General features: G+C 58.9%; 2 protein-coding genes across 5 annotated transcripts in view; one reads left to right on the top strand and one right to left on the bottom strand.

Moving 5' to 3' along the window:
• The window catches only part of NTPCR (nucleoside-triphosphatase, cancer-related), a 37882-nt gene extending 34164 nt beyond the window's left edge, over positions 1-3718 (top strand). The window contains exon 7 of the mRNA XM_040464990.1: positions 3607-3718. The gene's annotated coding sequence lies outside the window, so the exon portion shown is untranslated. The remainder of the gene's footprint in view (positions 1-3606) is intronic.
• Positions 2883-17141, bottom strand: part of PCNX2 (pecanex 2) — a 302926-nt gene continuing 288667 nt past the window's right edge. For all 4 annotated transcript variants that reach the window (XM_040464986.1, XM_040464985.1, XM_040464988.1 and 1 more), the window contains exons 30-34: positions 16646-16876; positions 15841-16115; positions 14801-14985; positions 5267-5718; positions 2883-3807 (exon numbers count right to left, since the gene is read on the bottom strand). In XM_040464986.1, coding sequence (XP_040320920.1) covers positions 3634-3807; positions 5267-5718; positions 14801-14985; positions 15841-16115; positions 16646-16876 — 1317 coding nt within the window. In that variant the 3' untranslated portion in view covers positions 2883-3633. The remainder of the gene's footprint in view (positions 3808-5266; positions 5719-14800; positions 14986-15840; positions 16116-16645; positions 16877-17141) is intronic.

Below are 17141 nucleotides of genomic sequence, written 5' to 3'. Positions count from 1 at the left end.
CCCCCCCCCCCCCCCCCCCCCCCCCAGATTCTTACGTTGAAATCTAAGTCCCAGTGCGATGGTGTTAGGCGGGAGGCCCTGGGGAGGGGATCCGGTCGTGAGGGTGGAGCCCTCGTGAATGAAATTAGGGCGCTTATAAGAGATCGGGGAGGGCTCTCCCCTCTGCCTCGCGGGGACACCGCGAGATGGCCATCTGTGAACCCGGAGGCAGGCCCTCGCCAGGCACTGAATCTGCTGGAGCCTCGATCTTGGGCCTCCCAGCCTCCAGGACGGTGAGAAATCAGCCTTTGCTGCCCCACCCCCCCAGTCTGTGGTATCAGATCAGATGGCTTCACAAATGACTCTGACCCACGACTGACCGCGCGCAGTCTGTAGAAGGCGCATTCTGAGCGTTCAAGAGACGCTGAGGCAGAACACCACTGGAGGCCCACGTACCGAGCACAGGCCAGGACCGGAGGGGAAGCCGAGGGCGCGGGTCCACCCGTACCGTGCCACTACCCGAGACGAGGCGGTCTGGGAGAGGAAGGGGTGCGGTGGCAGGGACGGGCTGACGTCGGGAGCTCCCGTTCATATCTGGGTTTGAAATGCCTCCTCTTCAAATCCAGACACCTAACAGATAGTTGGCTCAGGGGCCAGACTTGAAGGAAGAATTCACTTTGAAAACACAAAATGGACAGGTGGACTGTTTGTGGGAAGAGTTTCAGCTGGAATAACACGGACGGGACAGAGCAGAACGGATGTGGAGAATGAGTTGACCGCACCACCAGCCACTTACGGTACAGCGTTTTAAAAAAAACCTTTTTTTCCCCTCTACCTCTGAATATGCGCATGTGCAGGGATGGACGAGTCTCTCAAATTCATGGGCCCTCATCTGTCAGAGCTCCCAGCACAATTGCAAGTCCAGAGGCCCCCTCCATTCCCAGCCCCCAGGTCATCCAGGGCGGGGTAGGGGGCGATGGTGGCCCAGAAAAAGTGGAATGGCCCTTTCCCCTCTCTCTCTTCCCGTCTTGGAATTCACGAAGGTTGCATCTGGGAAGATTGCACACGTGGGTGTGTGTGTGAGTGTGTGTGTGTGTGCGCTGATGGTGGGTGCTGTGTCCCCAGAATGTAATGACTTGGACCAAACCACTGGACGGTGGAGGAGGCCTGAGAGGGGCTGAGGACACAAGGGCCGCGCTGCACGCTTTACAGGCAAGGAGACGCCGGAGCATCGAGTGATTTTAGAAAACTACCTGCCAGACAGATGGTTTTAGCACACAGTGCAAACGCATTGATTTAGAATCAATAATGCCCGGTTAGCCACACGATTTATATCAAACCTCTTTAGAGGAAAAACCGTTTCGTTCAGTGTCCAAAAACATAACCCTTTGGATGTATGCTGGCAGCGCATTTAAACGACTTCTGCAGGAGATGTCACTTTAGGAATATCGCCTTTAAATGGGGGCTAATCCGTTGTCTTGCAAGGAATTCTCTGATGCGCGTCGAAAACGGAAAGGTGGTTTGCCACAACGTAGAGGAAAAGCGTGGCTGCATTGCCCACCGGCCTGCAGGGTCCGGGAAGGGGTCCGACCCCATCTCTCCCTTTGTGGGCACGCACGCCCGCGCACGTAAGCGTGTTTACGTGTACGCACTCCCGCCATGCACGCCCGGAGGATTCTACTCCCGCAGACCACGCACGCTTACGTTCAGATCCGAGGACTTTGGCCTTCGCTGTTGTTGACAAACCATAACCAAGCTGCTCTGCTCCCTCTGCGCTGAGAACCGGGATAAGCGGCCGAGTCTGCAGTTGGGGAAGCCGCTCCCGAAGCACCAGCAGAACAGCGCACAGGAGCAGCGGGAGCTCTCGGCTTCTCGTTTACATTGACGTGTCTCTCCACCGTCAGGAGATTCATTTTCTTATTTTCAGGAGATTCATTTCCTTATTTTTTTTTCTTAACGTTTATTTATTTTTGAGAGACAGAATGTGAGCGGGGGAGGGGCAGAGAGAGGGGGAGACCCAGAATCCGAAGCAGGCTCCGGGCTCTGAGCTGTCAGCACAGAGCCCGACGCGGGGCTCGAACCCACCAACCGTGAGATCTTGACCTGAGAGCCAAAGCCGGACGCTTAACCGACCGAGCCACCCAGGTGCCCCAGGAGATTCATTTTCTGCGGAACACAATGGCTTTCTGCGTCGCTTGCTTCTGGATGCCCACTGGGTGGTCAGCTCACATCAGGCTGCTACTGGGCATCTGTCGTTTTTCTTACGGAATTCATGGAGATGCCCTTTGTGGGGAGGCCACGCTCACAGCTCAGGGCCGGGCATTTAGTCCTGAGGGCTTGGCTGTAAAGTGGCCCAAGAGGATTTCAGGGACTGCCAGCCAAGTTTGGTTTGGCCAATTTGGAGAACTACAGTAAGGTTCTATCAGCCTCTCATTAGACAATCACCTGCATTTAAATCAATAGCCAACTTTGCATCTCCAGGGATCACTGATGTGAGAACAATGTACTGTGCCTCTGCTTACAGAGCCTACCTATTAATTGGCAATTCTTATTTTGAAAAAAGAAAAAGTATTACCATCTACTTATGGGGGGGGGGGGGAGGAAATTCTCCACCATGCCCTCCCCTACTCCCCACACTTCCAAATCCTAGATTCCTTGAAGAAACTTGCAGAACTGTTTCCAAAATGAGTATTTCTAACTCTTTCCTTTCCAGAAGGGATGAACCACAGGCCGGTGATGATACTCTTCATGGACCCCCCCCCCCCCCCCCCCTTACATCCACAAGGAACCGGGTTTCTGCTTTACCCGGTAGGGGGTCTTCAGGTGGGCAAAGTCCCAGAATTTGCCCAAATGTCATTCTCCTAATAAAGGCTACAGCAGAATTCAAGCAACCGGACACAACAGTAACTGTAAACATTTTAATTCCAAAAACGAAGGTGTGTGCAAGTGTTCTGTGACCCGGGAAGGATCGCTCGGCTCGGAAAACCAGCGAACGTTCCTGTGAGCGTATGGGAGCGCCGGGCGAGACAGGCCTGGTTGTGGGAAGCCGGGGACTACAGTTGAGCGTCATGGGATTCCAAATGGCTTTCCGTGCTCCCCCCACAGGCCTAGATTTCTACACTTGGGTCGCTAGCGTCGCTGGATCTCTCACGGGATGCTTTAGACCCGACTTCATGCACTACCACGTTTCTTGCAGAAAAGCCGCCGCTGGCTTATCCTTGACGTCTGCATAAATACTATAAAGAAGTGAGGTTTTCTTTATGCGTAGACTGAACCCTACTGTGTTTGACCAGCGGATGGTATGATGGGTGCTGCTGTCCCTTTAACGTGGTAACGGTAATGTATAAAATGCCAATTATTAACATGCACTTGTCTTAGTTTCTTCGGGGCAGGAAAGAGTTATTTATGCACTCTACTTCTCTATTTAAGATATTACATGGCTTTTTGTTAGAATTTTCAAATTCTGGAAAGTGTGTTGTGCATCCCACGTCCGGGGGGCTCCAGGGGTGGCTTGGAGCAGTGTTGGGGGAAGGGGGTGTGCTGCCCCGTGTTTTATCCTCACGTGAGACTCTTCCAGAACCCGAGGTAAAGTCACTGTTGGCTACAGCAGCTCTCGTTTTTCCACAGGAGGGGCTCCTGGCCAGCCCTGCCCCCCTACTGCTCATCGGACGCACTTTGCTGGGAAGCCGTGTCGTCCAGGCCCATGTCCTCCTGGCTTGCTCTCCTGCACATCAGCCCCCCGTTCTCTGCCATGGCCTCGGCCAGACGGCGGTCGCGAAGCTGCCCCTGCTCGGTGGCCTCGGTGGGTTCACACGGCTCAGAGAGGTGCTTCCAGAGAGAAAGGAGAGGCAGGGGTCTCAGCAAATGTTACCTACCGCCGCTTCGAAGCCCCACCCGCCGCCGCAGGGGCCGACCTAACCCGCCAACGCGACAGGTCCCAGGTCAGATGCGGGGGCCCCGGGGTTCTGGCTTCGGTGGGGAAGGAAGGAAACCAGGGGTCCAATGTGCCGGGGGTGGGGGGCTGGCTAGGGGCTCTGCACACGGGGACCTTTCCCCAGGTCATGTGGCCATGCTGGGAACACGGGCCCTCGGGGGAGAGGTCACTGTGTGCCTGGATTTCCTGGGTTCTGGCCAGCGTTCCCCCCCATACACACACTTCCCGCCTGGCAGGAACGCTCAGTACGGCAGGTTTGCCCCTGAACCGTCATACGGATGGTTATTTACCCTGGGTGCACAGAGTGCCAAGGGCCCAGCTGTCCTGTTGCAAAGAGGGAAACTGAATTTGCCAGAATCCCAGAACCACACCCACAGACGGCATCTTAAACAGATTGAGCGGTGGGAGAAAAGTCTGTTACTGTGCATTTTTATGAGGGAAGCTTGATTAGACCTTAGTGACCTAACTAAACCTAGTTGCAGCTCCTGAAGGAGCCAGCCTCCTTGCCTTTGGCGGTGTGGCCTGGGGCTCCAGGAGGCCCACAACCCCACCACTGCCGCAGCCCCACGGCCCCGCGGAGGGGGTTCCTGCCGACCGTGGACCCAGGGGTGGGAAGGGCACCTTCCCATGGCGTGGCCCCCATCAGCCCGCTGCAGACAAGTCCCCCAACCAGAGAGGGGCAGGCCGTGACTCCCGTGCTTTTTAGAGCAGGAGAATGTGTGAACACCCAGAAGGAGTTGGGGAGACCTGCACTGTGACACCCAAGTGTGCCCTGTGCCTCCCGTCCTCGCCTCCCGACCACTGGGTGGCGAGTGTCCGTTCACTCACTTTCTCTCTTACAAAGCGTGAGTGTTCGCCTCACGTCCGCTCGCCTGGAGCTCTGGGTAAGGAGCCGTTTGCTTAGGGGGAGTCCCTCAACCTCTCATTTCCTAGCATTTAAATACATGCGTAGAAGGCCACACCAGGGCAGCTTTCAGATTGAATCCGGCGGAAGGAACGGACCGTAGTCTGACGCCGGTGTTGATGTGTGTTCTTCCCCCTCCCTCGGGCCAGACTGGTGTGAAAAGGGAACGAAGGAGAACGTGTTCCTGCTCTGGGGGGGGGGGGGGGGGGGGGGGAGGGGCCCCCCTCGCACCCCGGGGTGGGGGCTAAGGAGAGCAGTTCAGCTGCGCTCCGGTGTCTCGCAGCCTCCGTACTGCCTGCCGTGTGTCATCACCTGCGGGACGTGTGCCGTGTGTCTCGTCTGCCTCCACGCACGGCCAGAACACCTCCTGTCTGGGGCCCCCGTGGACGAGGCGATGGCAGACGCGGGGGCCCGCACCCCCACCCTGGCCCGCCGGCCGAGCCCCTTACCCGTGTGGCCTGGCTGGCGGCCCGGGCCGAGGGGCCCATGACGATGTTGACGCTGCTGGACGACTGGGTGTCGCTGGTGTTGCCCCCCTCCGCGGCAGAGAGTCCAGAAATGACCAGAGCGCTCGAGAAGCTCCTCTTGCCGAAGAGGAAGCTCAGGGTGGAGCTGGTGGACGAGCCCAGACTGGACCTGATCAGCGCCTCGGCCCGCTCGCGGACACTCAGGTGGCCCGTGGTGGTGACCGGTGGGGGCTGCGAGTGCAGGGACGCGGCTGAGGTGTGCAGGGACAGCCGGCTGCCCGAGAGCCTCTGGGCCAGCTCGTGGACCGACGTGGACGTCTGCAGGAAGGCCGGGTGGCTCTCTAGGATGGGGCCCGATGAGCTCAGCCCGGGCGGCCTTTGGCTCAACGCCTCCTCGTGTGCTTGGACAGACTGACTCCGGCCTTTCCTCCCGCCTGTAAAAGAAAGCGGAACCGGCTGCCACAGCAGGTGCTTACCAACATCAAGGTCTGTGCGGCGAGATGGGCAGCTGGGCCCCAGGTTGGTCCACTGTGGCCAAGGTCGGGACGGCCCCTCCCGGGACCCTGAGGACGTGGCTTGAGCCAAGAGCCCCCGGCAGCCCCCGGGCGGGCGGAAGTGTTGCCACGGGGAGCGGGGGTCAGGGTGATCGACGCGAGTCCTGCGTTTCCGGAAGCTCCAGACCCAGGCACCCTGGGATGTGTTACTTGACAGTGTAATTTGACCCTAGCAAGCAAATCCAATTCGGTTTCTGCGTCAGGACCTTGGTTCCTATGCTCATCTGATAAGCAGCGATAAAGGGAAGAAACATGCAGGCTTGTGTCATTTTTAGTTGCCTCAAAAGGTGCGGGGGGAATGGTTGAGCCACCCGCCTCAGCCTTCGTTCTCTACCAAAGTTTTCCCCTAAAATCAAGGTCATTAAGAAGAAGCCCTCACAGGTGTGACTGGCCAGGCCCAGGCCCACACTGACATGCACGTGGCCCCCAACTCCCTCGTGCCAGCCGCGCCTGGGCTCAGGGCTCCTGCTGAGGCTTGTGGACACAAGGCCATTCTCGACAGAAGGGTTCCGACTGCCCCAAAGGCTTGGTCCTGCCCACGTCTCTGGGAGAAGGATGCGACCGCTGGCAGTTTTATAGGGAAGCGGGGGGAGGAAGGCGTGTGCTCGCCAGGACGCGGAGTCGCTTAAGCATCAACAATTGCTAGGCTCTAATTCTGAACTATCATCTTGAAGGGAGCAGATAGTGACCTCACACACGGTTCTACCAACTGCCTTCTCGACCTGTCTCCCGAAGCCGCGACATTGTAGACATTCAGTCGGTAAAAACAGAGGGGCTGAAGGGGTGGCCCCCTGAGGACTGTCCCGTGCATTTTCTCATGTTCCACCTCACCCCAAATGTCCAAGTTAGTAATTGTGCATCTGGCGATTCTAAAATCCTTACGTATGTGTATAGGAGGCCCCGAGAAGAGACATGTCCGTGAGAGAGAGTGCCTTAGGGACCATATGAATACAGAGATTCCAGGGGTCCCCTCCAGCCCCCCCTCCACTCCGCCTCTTTTTGGCTGCAAGGGCCCTCTGCCTCATGTGGATCCAGTGCAATGTAGACAGCAGGATGGGGGGGGGTGCCCGTCTCCACAGGTGTCCCCACCTGGTCGCTCCTGCCCACCTGCTGGAGGGACGCACCCACGGTGACGCTCAGAGTCCCACAGGACTGGGAGGAGCGTGGGCAGCCCCTGGCCTGGCGCCCATCTGATCCACCCACACCCAAGAGCTAAGTTACCCTCTCGGAGGGAAAAACGGGACCCTGACGAATGCGAATTAGCAAAGACGGTGATTGGTAGTCTGTTCAGTCTGACAAGGCCAAACATCTGTTTGTGATTTGTACCGTAATGCTGATTGCTGTCCAAAAATACCCTACATTCATCCGCAAGTCAGTGATTTTGATGGCTGGGTAGCAGACCACCCGTGCTCGGTGGGGGAACTCATCAGCGGGCCCCAGAAACAAAGGGACGAAGACCCATCTGTCCGTCCAAGAGGAACGGTCTGTGTTCTGTGCAAGATAACGTGCCTCCCCGCATCTCATCGCTTCACTCTTGTTGCCTTTCGTGGTTGTTATTGCTGCTCTTAATTTTTTTTTAATTCTGCAAGTGGAACAAGTAAGCAAATCGTGCTAAATTCATCTGTGCTGCTCAGGGTAATTATTTTCCAATTTTACTTACTTTGCCAGTTCTCCATTATCAAATGAGGAGCGTTTGTAGGGCAAACCTCCTTAGAACCCGGGTTGAAATACCATAGAAACTACCCTTCTCGGTTCATCATGTTGGCACCATTCCTCCATCCTTGATGGTTATCTGACAGGTTCTGGGACGCCTCCTATTAGCATAGCCTTCCTGTCCAGTCTGGGATTCAGATTAGTTATGAATTCCTAACTGCCGTCCCACAAGCAGGCCACCAGCCTCCACCACAGCGACCAGTCCCCTTACAGCTGGGATGTCTACTTCTTGGTGTGGCAAGAAGACTGCAGGCCGTCGGGCCGTGATCGAGACCGTATAGTGAGTGCGGGGCACATGGGGGGCAGGGGGGCAGCAGACGCAGTGTGGCGGGCTGGGGACAGGGGTCAGTCCTCCGGGAGTCTGGCAAGGACCGGGATTGGGACACTCGGCTGAGAACCGAGAGGCAGGGCCCAGGGGTAGGAGCGGCTGGGTCCCCGGTTACGGGAATCGAGCCTTGGGCACCGTAAAACAAGATCCCTGTCCTTAGAATTTGGTTCACATTCACCCTTCCCACCGTTCCATCACTGCCACTTGGCTAAGCTGCTCTGTCGTGCCCTTCCAGAGAGTCAGGCCCTCCACCTCGACCCCCGGGGCCTCCCTCCCACACGGCACTCAGCCCACGGGTGGTAACTGTTTGCTCTACGGTGTGCACGGCACTGGCCGCCATCCTCCCCGCCCCCCCTGAAGGGACGATGGCTGCGCTGTTCCCAAAGGCTCAGCACACAGCACGCTGACTGGCAGTAAGGGACGGCAGGGACCCTCCCGTAGGACTGACCTCACACCGAGACCCTAGAGCGTCGTAAATCCCTGATGAGGAACAGAGTTGGCCCCGGAAAGTTTCGAGTGGGGACACGGCTTCTTGACCTCGGCCATTAGAACCACTGGAGAAGCTTAGTACTTTGCCCTAGAGGCTGAGACCCCCGGATGTGCCCCTGCAGGCAGGCCGGGCCCTCACCGTGCACTGGAGGGTGGCCCCTGGGGTGGGGCGCTGGGGCAGGGACTTTCCGAGCCAAGGACAGAGATCTGGGTGTGGGAATCCCCTCCCCTTGACCGGCGGACAGCCTTTAACGTCCGCTGGCTGGGCAGGCTCCCTTTCTGGGAGCCCTGGTCTCCATTCGTGTGGGCACAGGAGTTTGATTCGCCTGGGGGGGAGACGGGGAGGCCAGAGAGGGCTGTGGCTGAGATGAAACCCAGGGTCTCCGCGGCAGCACAGTGGGGGCGGGGTGGGGGGCGCCGGCCTGCCGAAAGGGCGGGCAGGTGGCTTCGTCAGGGCACCAGCGGCTGCAGCAGGTTTGGGCTCCCCAGGGCAGGGCCGGCCGGCCAGCTGGGGCTGCCCCTTCCCACCAGGGGCTCCTTCTCGGGGCCGTCTGTCCCTGGGACCCCAGGGGCCGGTATACACGGGGCCTCGGGAATGGAGAACGTCCCCTGACCCTGCCCGAGTCAGAAACCCTCCCCGAGTGCCCGTGCCGTCCGCACCCGCCAAGGAGCGGGTGGGCGTAAGGGGTCCCGGTCTTTGGAGGGCCAGCTGGGTGTGGCTGTCCTGTCACCCCGCGGACACCTGTGGACACTGCTGTTCATCGGGTGCCAAGGGTCCGCGGCACGGAGCCTCAGGAAGTCCTCACCTCCCTGGTCCTCCGGGGCCTGGGGCTCCGGCACGCCGCTTACGAGGTGGGACGTGTTTCTACCTGCCGAGGGACGGGGAGATCAGAGACGACGGTCCTGTCCTTGTACTTCACACACAGGGTGAGCGGGTGCAGAGAAGGTCAACACAAGATGGCAGATGTCCCTGTATGGCTTCAACCATAGTAGTAGTAAAAACAAGGTGACGTTTACCTTTTCCAGGGGGGCAGGAGGGAGAGGCGTCTGTGTCCCGAGTGTGGGGGAGGCAACCTGTCCCTCTCGCGTACCCACTTTGGGCCTCTCTAGATTTTTCTCAGGGGACCTGCACGCCAGCCTGCCTCCAGATTATTCCCCTGCTGTGCTGAGGAGCTCCTGGGGGTCCCAGATGCTACTTTCAAGGACACCGGCTCACACGCCGCATCCCTTCGAGTGCAGTTGTGGCTTCCATCCCCACCCTGTGACACCCCCCCCCCCCCCCAGAATGGATGCTTTGCTCACGCCACCACCTGTGAAGCTCCCAGGTGAGCATTAAGAAGGGAGGACTCACCCCGGGAGCCCTCACACGAGGCAGAACCCTGGGCAGCTGCCAAGGGGAGGGTGGGGACGCTGGGCAGTTTCTGCATCAGCCAGAGCTTGGAGGGGGGCGAGGGCCGGAGGGGTGGCCCCTGCCATCTCCTGTCTGGGACTCACGACCCCCAGCTTCCCTCAGCTCCCGGGCCCCCTTGGGGACGCTAACCCGAATGGTTGGAGGAGGTAACCTCTCTGCAGAACTCGAGCTCTTCGGTGAACCGGCTGGGGCTCCTACTGCCTCCCAAGAGACACCCCGGATGCTCTAGGGGTGGGCAGTAGCCCACAGGGGACCCAGGGGGTGGCCCTCGGCTGCCTTCCGGGGTCCCCCTTCTTCCCAGGACTGTGCCAGTTTGGTGTGGGCAGGGCCCTGTCCCCAAGGCGTCACCGGGAGAGGTGTCCCGGAGAACTTTCTGAAGGTGCAGAGCCGGGCCCTGGTGGGATCCTGGCAGGGGCTTGGGGCACCCGGGACAAGCCAGCAGGGTGAGCAGCTCTTGGCGCCAGTGCTCGCGGCCGTGACGGACAGACGCCGGCTACCGCTGAGGCCCCACTTGGGAATATGACCCAGCGTCTGGCCCCAAAGGGAAGCCTCGGTGCGAACGGCCGAACTCAGCTTTCAGAGCTTGGGGGCAACCATCCACTCGTTCATTCAGTGACCGCTGAGCACAGGGCCACCACAGACCTGAGCGGCCACCTAGCCTGGCAGTTTAGAGGGGCCTCACCCAGGCGCTCCTGCGGCCACACCTCCCCCCACAGGGCCAGGAAACCAGGGACAGGCCGAGCCCCCACACGCTCCTGTGGGGCCCTGTGCTGGGCGCCTGGCACTCGGGAGTCTCCGCACAGACCCAGAGCTCAGACCACAGCCCCAGGCGCCCCCGCCTCCCGGGGTGGACGGCGGGCCTTCCTGCCGCTGTCGGCAGGGTACAGATGGGGTACAGACGCGCATGGGGTACAGGAGGCCTACACACATGCACGAGGGCCCCTCGCTGGGGGAGATGGGGCGCGGGCCATCTGTCCGTCCCCTGCAGAAGTTAGGGCCGGCCACACCCAGCACCCACTGCGCTGTGCTGTCGCAGGCCGGGGACAGTGGACAGCTCCCAGTCCCTGACACGGTGGTGGCAGGGCAGAGTGGGGGCGGTGCTGTGTGACCGGCCTGCTGGGGCCTCTCTGGCAGGCGGCATTCGATGAGAGGCTGGGCGAGTGAGTGGGGGACCCGCGACGTGGGGAGAAGCATGTTGGGGCCAGAGGAAGCAGGAGCGCAGAGGCCCTGAGGGGGAGCCTGCGTGACGAGGGTCAGCGAGGAGGCCCGGGGACCAGGGCAACGTGAGCCGGCCAGAGGGCGGAAAGTAGGTATCGGGGAGATGGTCCGTCACGGGGAGCCATGCGGGCCAGGCGAGGGCAGAAGCGTGCCCCCCAGATCCACACACTCGAGTCCTAACGCCTAGCACCTCAGAATGTGACCTTACTTGGGAGTAGGGCGGTTACAGGTGTAATTTGTCCCATGAGGTCATACCGGCGGGCCTTCCTCCCGCGGGACTGGCGTCCTCAAAGAGAGGGGGGATTCAGATGCAGACCCGGGAGGTGTCCCAGGGAGAGCACCACGTGCAGACGGAGGCAGAGAGAGGGGGTGATGTGTCTACAAGGTAAGGAATGCCAAAGCCGGCCAGCAGACCCCAGAAGCTGGGAGAGGCCTGGCGAACATCCTCCCACAGCCCTCGGGAGGAAGCAGACCTCCCGGCACCTTGATCGCCTTGATCACCGGCTTCCAGCATCCCGAACCGGGACACAACCGTTTCTGCGGGGCAAGCCATTTCGTGCGTGGTACTTCGTGATAGCTGCCCTGGCAAAGGGCTCCAGCTTTGCCGCTGGTGGGAAGGGAGGCCGTGACACCGAGATTCAGCTGAAGAATGCCTTGACCTGCCTTAAGTTCAAAGGACACCGCTCTGGCTGCCAGGAGTCATCAGGGCTGCGGGAAGGACCAAAGAGAGCAAGAGAGAAGTGCCTCCTGTGTGTGAGGTGGGGAGGGGAGGGGAGGGGCGGGCTGGCCCATCCTCCCCACTCTGGGTCCTCTGACCCCCTGCAGCGGGGCAGTGACTCCTCCTCTGCGGGCACGTCAGCACGGGTTCCCCCCTGTGCCCCCACCCCCAAGTGGGGACATAAAGGAAGCCCGGCTGGCTGCTTGGGGAGGAACGGAGTGTCAGCTTTGCCTGCTCGTGGGTCACAAGGGAGACCAGGTGAGAGAGGAGACTCGCCAGCCAGGGGACAGGACAAACTCAGGGCAGGGACGCGGCCAGCAGCACAGATGGAGGGCTGGGGCAGGTGCAGGCCGGCGGCCCCATCGGCTCGTGCCCGGGCTTGGGGACGAGGGCGGCACTTGATGAGGTGACACAGCACCCCAGGGCCAGAGTGCAGGGACCGTGCCCGGTGGTTAGGATGGCAGCTTCTGGGTCTGAGTCCCAGCTGCGTGACTCTGGGCAGTGATGTGACTTCATGCCCCGTCCCCTCAGCTGCAAGGTGAGTATGGGGAGGGGCTCTCTCTTTGGGTCACGGTGAGACTAGTGAATTTGCACTTGGAAAGCACACAGGTGAGGGTCGGGCACAACGATTGTTACTTATTAAGATCTGTCACCGCAGCAGGGATGTCCTGATACACCCGGGGCGGGTGGCTTCAAAGCCGCTGGGGCCTGGCGATGGGCCCCCTCAGGCCCCTGAACAGGACGACCGCTGGTCTGGGAGCCTGAGGCAGCCTCGGGGGGCGGGGGGCGGGGTGGGGGGCTGACAGTCATGAGGGCTGGGAGCCCAGGCACCTTGGAGAGCATGGAAAGCCAGGAGTGACCTTGGCAGGAGCAGTTTTGAGAAGCAATAAGGAAAACTTAACAGCTGGTTTGGCCTCTGGAAGATCCTGCTGTAACATCTGCCCCCAAAGTCTGTATTTGCTCCCAGGTGCTGGCCTCTGGCTGTAAATGGGAAGAACACTCACGACCCACGGCGTCTGGGCTGTGAGGAGAGGGAGGAACTCTAGCCTCTGCCGGGCCCAGCACAGCAGGCACCCTTTTACTCCTTACGAAGAGGAGGCGTCTCACTGGGTCCGAGGCTCGTCCAGCACACCCGGCCTTCCTCCCGCCAGATCCCCCGGGCCCAGACTTTCTCCGCCGCAGACGAGCCACCTGGACAAACACGCAGGCTCTTCTCCATGTGGAAGCCACCTTGCACGTTCCCATCTGGAAAATCACTTCGGTGATCTTGAACCTTAACATCCCTCATTCAGTAACAACAAGGGTCAACCAAGCAGTAAGAAAGTCCCAGCCTGAGAGCGAGCCACACACTGAGGCCTCGGGCCGGGCAGGGGCACCGCTCACTCAGCGTTCAGGGAGGATGGCTTCAGTCAAGGGGCAGGGGGTTCTGTCCCCTCTGAGCAGCTAACGCCAGCCGCTCTGCCTATCCACCCATCTCCCTCTCTCTCCCCATCTTCTTCCTTCCCATCTTCTACCTTTCCGTCCCTCGGGCTTATCCATCTCTGTCATCTATCAGTCATCTCTCCCCCCACCCCTCCCTATGTATATATATTTTTTAAGTTTATTTATTTTGAGAAAGAGAGCGCACAAGCAGGGGAGGGGCAGAGAGAGGGTGAGAGAGAATCCCAAGCAGGCGCCTAACCATCAGTGCAGAGCCCAAAGCGGGGCTTGAACTCATGAGCCCTGAGATCACGATCTGAGCTGAAATCAAGAGCTGGACGCTTAACTAAGACACTCAGGTGTCCCTCCCTATATGTATTATACTATTTTCTTTCTTTCTTTCTTTCTTTCTTTCTTCTTTCTTTCTTTCTTTCTTTCTTTTTCTTTCTTCTTCCTCCTTCATTCCTTCCTATCATCTATCTACCTACCACCTTGCCTGTGTTTATGTAAACCCTCACTGTTTCAGTCAAATCCTCAGCCTTGCTTGGGGCACTTCCAGGAGGCAGGGACCGTCCCTTGCTAACTCCCTCCGTACAGAGCTGGCCTGTGGGACATGCACAGAGAGGTGTTTAGCGAAGGCTTCTGGATGGTAAGGAAGCGCCAAGGCCAAAAGGTGAAACAGCTTAACAGGTTGTGAAGGGCAAAGCCGAACACCGATGTGTGGGCAGGAGCTAGGACGCAGCAGCTGCCCGTCCTGAAGCCACCTGGCGTGTCCTCTCGAGCCCTCGGTGCCGCCTCTCCTACCCTCTCCCCAGGGGAGCGGGCTTCAGAACCTCATCCACCTGGGTGAGCCTCACTAGGTGGGCATCAGTTGCAAAGCGATTCTAAACTTTAAACTCTCCCCAGGCATGGACCAGTGCACCTCGTCCATCAGGTCTGCCGGCGCCCTTTTCCGCCTCGTTTCTTGTCCTCTGAGATGGCAGGTGTACGTGGCGGGGGGGTGGAGGCAGGAACCAGAGAGAAGCAGGAAAGGGGGGGCAGGAGGCCTGTCTGTGCACCCCACAGATGCAGAGAGGAATGAGGGTCCACTCCCGGAAGGGAGGCACATGCCAGCCTGGATCGGTAGCTACAGCACAGCCACACACAGTAGGCACACGATCCGATGGCCACCAAGTGAGTAAGAGGGGGGGAACAGATGGACAGACAGACAGATGGCTGGCTAAGGTAATAGGATATGGATAAAGGATAAAAGTTGAGTTCTAATAGGGGCGTCTGGGTGGCTCTGTCGGTTAAGCATCCAACTCTTGATTTCGGCTCAGGTCATAATCTCACGGTTTGTGAGTTTGAGCCCCTTGTTGGGCTCTTGCTGACAGTGCGAAACCTGTTTGGGATTCCCTCCCTCCCTCTCTCTCTGCCCCTCCCCAACTTGTGTGCTCTCTCAAAATAAATAAACTTAAAAAAAAAAAAAAAAAAAAAGCTGAGTCCACCAGAGGTTTTCCTGGGTAGAACCTTTAAGAGTCAGTAAATTAGGGCATCCTGTGGCCCAATCCTGATTTTTTCTTTTTGTAAGAAGTTCTCCGAGGCTAGAATGACAGCATAACCCGTGGTGTCAGTCACGGGGACCAGAGGAACCTTGATCAGTAACCATGAGGCCCGCTGCACCCACCTGTCCTCTGTGTCCCTTCGTGCGGTGACCAGTGGTGGGTCCCATCTTTTCTGGGCTGCTCGGTGCTGCTCTCCTGGTTCTCGCCACCCGGAGCGCGGCCGCCTCCTGCAGACGGGGCAGCCCTCCCATCCACGTCTTCGATGTTGCCTGTACCATGCTGGCCGGCGTTACAGCCCTTCCGCATCCTGTCGGGGGAGAGGGACTTCAAGGGCCCTCACCAGACATTTCTACCTGCCCCCCCCCCACCAAAGCCCCACCACACCCCTGTGGAAATCAGGATTAAAAAAGACCACACTCTACAGGTGAGCACCACACTTGGGATGCAGGGGAGCGGGGGAGGGGTCTGCTCCCCAGATGCCAGTGCCTGAGAAATGAATGACACATCGAGATCCACATGCTGCAGCCTTGACCTTCTGAAAGAACCCTGGGCTTCGAGGCCTGAGATCTGGAGCTCTGCCATACTTGGGCCAAACCGCCTAGAATTCATCCCAGCTAACCAGGGACATTATCCCAAGCAGAAAGGCTTATTGGTTGGAAGCCGTGTGCTGGGGGAGTTCAGGCCCCGGCCCCGTAACAGATGTACAACAGCTACTCCTGCAAACCCATAACCCGTGCCACTCTGCACGAGCGCCGTGCACGAGTGCTGTGCCCGAACGTTGTTTACGAACGCTGCGTACAAATGCTCTGCGTGATCGCCGTGCGCGAACGCTGCGCGCGAACGCCGTGCGCGAACCCTGTGCAGGAAAGCGGTTTATGAACGCTGTGACGAATGCCCTGCACAAACGCTGTGCGTGAACGCCGTGCACGAACGCCAGCCAGACCTCAGCCTCAGCAAGGGCGAGGGACACAGATTCTCATCTGCGTGAGGTTTCCCTGATTCGTCATCCGAGACTGCTCAGGGAAACAAATGATCTGTTAGGCCACACGGGAATAGCGGTTTTAATCACACAACAGTGAAACTCTAACCAGAAGTGGGGGAGCTCTCCCCGCCGCCCGGCCCCCCCAACGTCTGGATGAAGGCCTTGGTGGTAAAGACCTACCTTAACCACTTGGTTCGGAACCACGTCCTGATGCCGTCCAAAGTGACAGGGCCGCTCCAGACGCTCTGCAGCTGCCTGTGGGTCCCTAGATAGGACGTGGTTAGTGGGGAGACGTACATGGGGTACCCCAAGGGCTGGTCACAGGAGGAGTTAATCAAGTTTCGGAGGACCTGCTTGTTGTTCTGGATGCTTCCGCGCTCCGGGTTGCGGTTGCGAAGGAATATGAGCTCTTGCTGCTGCCCGGCCCAGAGGCCGCGGACACATTCTTTGTTAACCTGCAGGTGGGGGAAGGAACGGAGGGAAAAGCAGATGGTGGCATGTGTTTTCAGTCTGTTGATTTTAACCTACGGAGAGCGACTGGGGCTGTGGGTCTGAGTATCTGTGACCACAGGACTTTGGCCTAAAGCTGTTTTCGCAGTCAAGCCGGAGCCGCGGGCAGTCCTGTAAGATGGGTATGATGCCACTTTCATGGGGAAACAGGGCGAATAAGAAAGCTGTTGCTTTGGTCCAGTGGTTCGAAGCTATACGAAGAAAAGAAACACTGGTAAGAAAGCCCCCAGGTCCAGGGATAGGTTATTACAGAAAGTTCTGGAACTTTGGCGAACTAGAAAAGTGTTTAAAAACAAGGCAGATCCTGACCCTCATCTACACGCGTGTCTACCAGGACTCCTCGCCAAAGCCCTTGTGGACACACTGGTTCTCACAGGCTCGAGGGACCCTGGCCCCTTTGCCCACCTCCGCTACTCCAAGACTGTGTCCCTGAGACGTGACCGCTGGTGCCAGCCGGGAGGTAGGGCCACTGTACCTTGATCACCTTGAAGCTCAGGAAGGTCCTGTGGAGCATGATGACCTTGTACTCGTCAGTGCCCTCGTCCACCACGTGACGCAGGGTGAGCAGCTCCTCCTTGTTGGACAGCACGGCGCCCCTCCAGGCCGGGTCGCCCTCGTGGCAGATCACGACTTTCTTCTCGAAGGACTGGATGGCCTCATAGAGGACCCCTGGGTCTTCATATTCATCGGGGCAAGTGAACTGGTCCTGAGGGGGGAAAGAGGTCCATGTGCGGGCTCGAGGAAGACCAGCGAGCTGATCCGTGGGTGAGTGACCACATGGCGACTCGGCCGGTGACCCGAAGGGCCAAGTCCACTCCGCGTGGACTCTCTTCCCACACTCCTTCCGAATCCCGACGGGGTAGAGGACACGTCCTCGTCCCATTGTCCTAACCACTGGAACGTGCCTAGGGAAACAGCTTTCAGCCTTAGGTTTCTCTGCCTTTGCAATACAGTTTGGGTACTTCTGAGAT

This window comes from Herpailurus yagouaroundi, unplaced genomic scaffold (genome assembly GCF_014898765.1).
Source record: "Herpailurus yagouaroundi ecotype Mexico unplaced genomic scaffold, PumYag 530, whole genome shotgun sequence".
NCBI classification, from domain to species: domain Eukaryota; kingdom Metazoa; phylum Chordata; class Mammalia; order Carnivora; family Felidae; genus Herpailurus; species Herpailurus yagouaroundi.
Note: the sequence above shows the minus strand (reverse complement) of the source record. Positions and strands in the feature narration are given on the sequence as shown.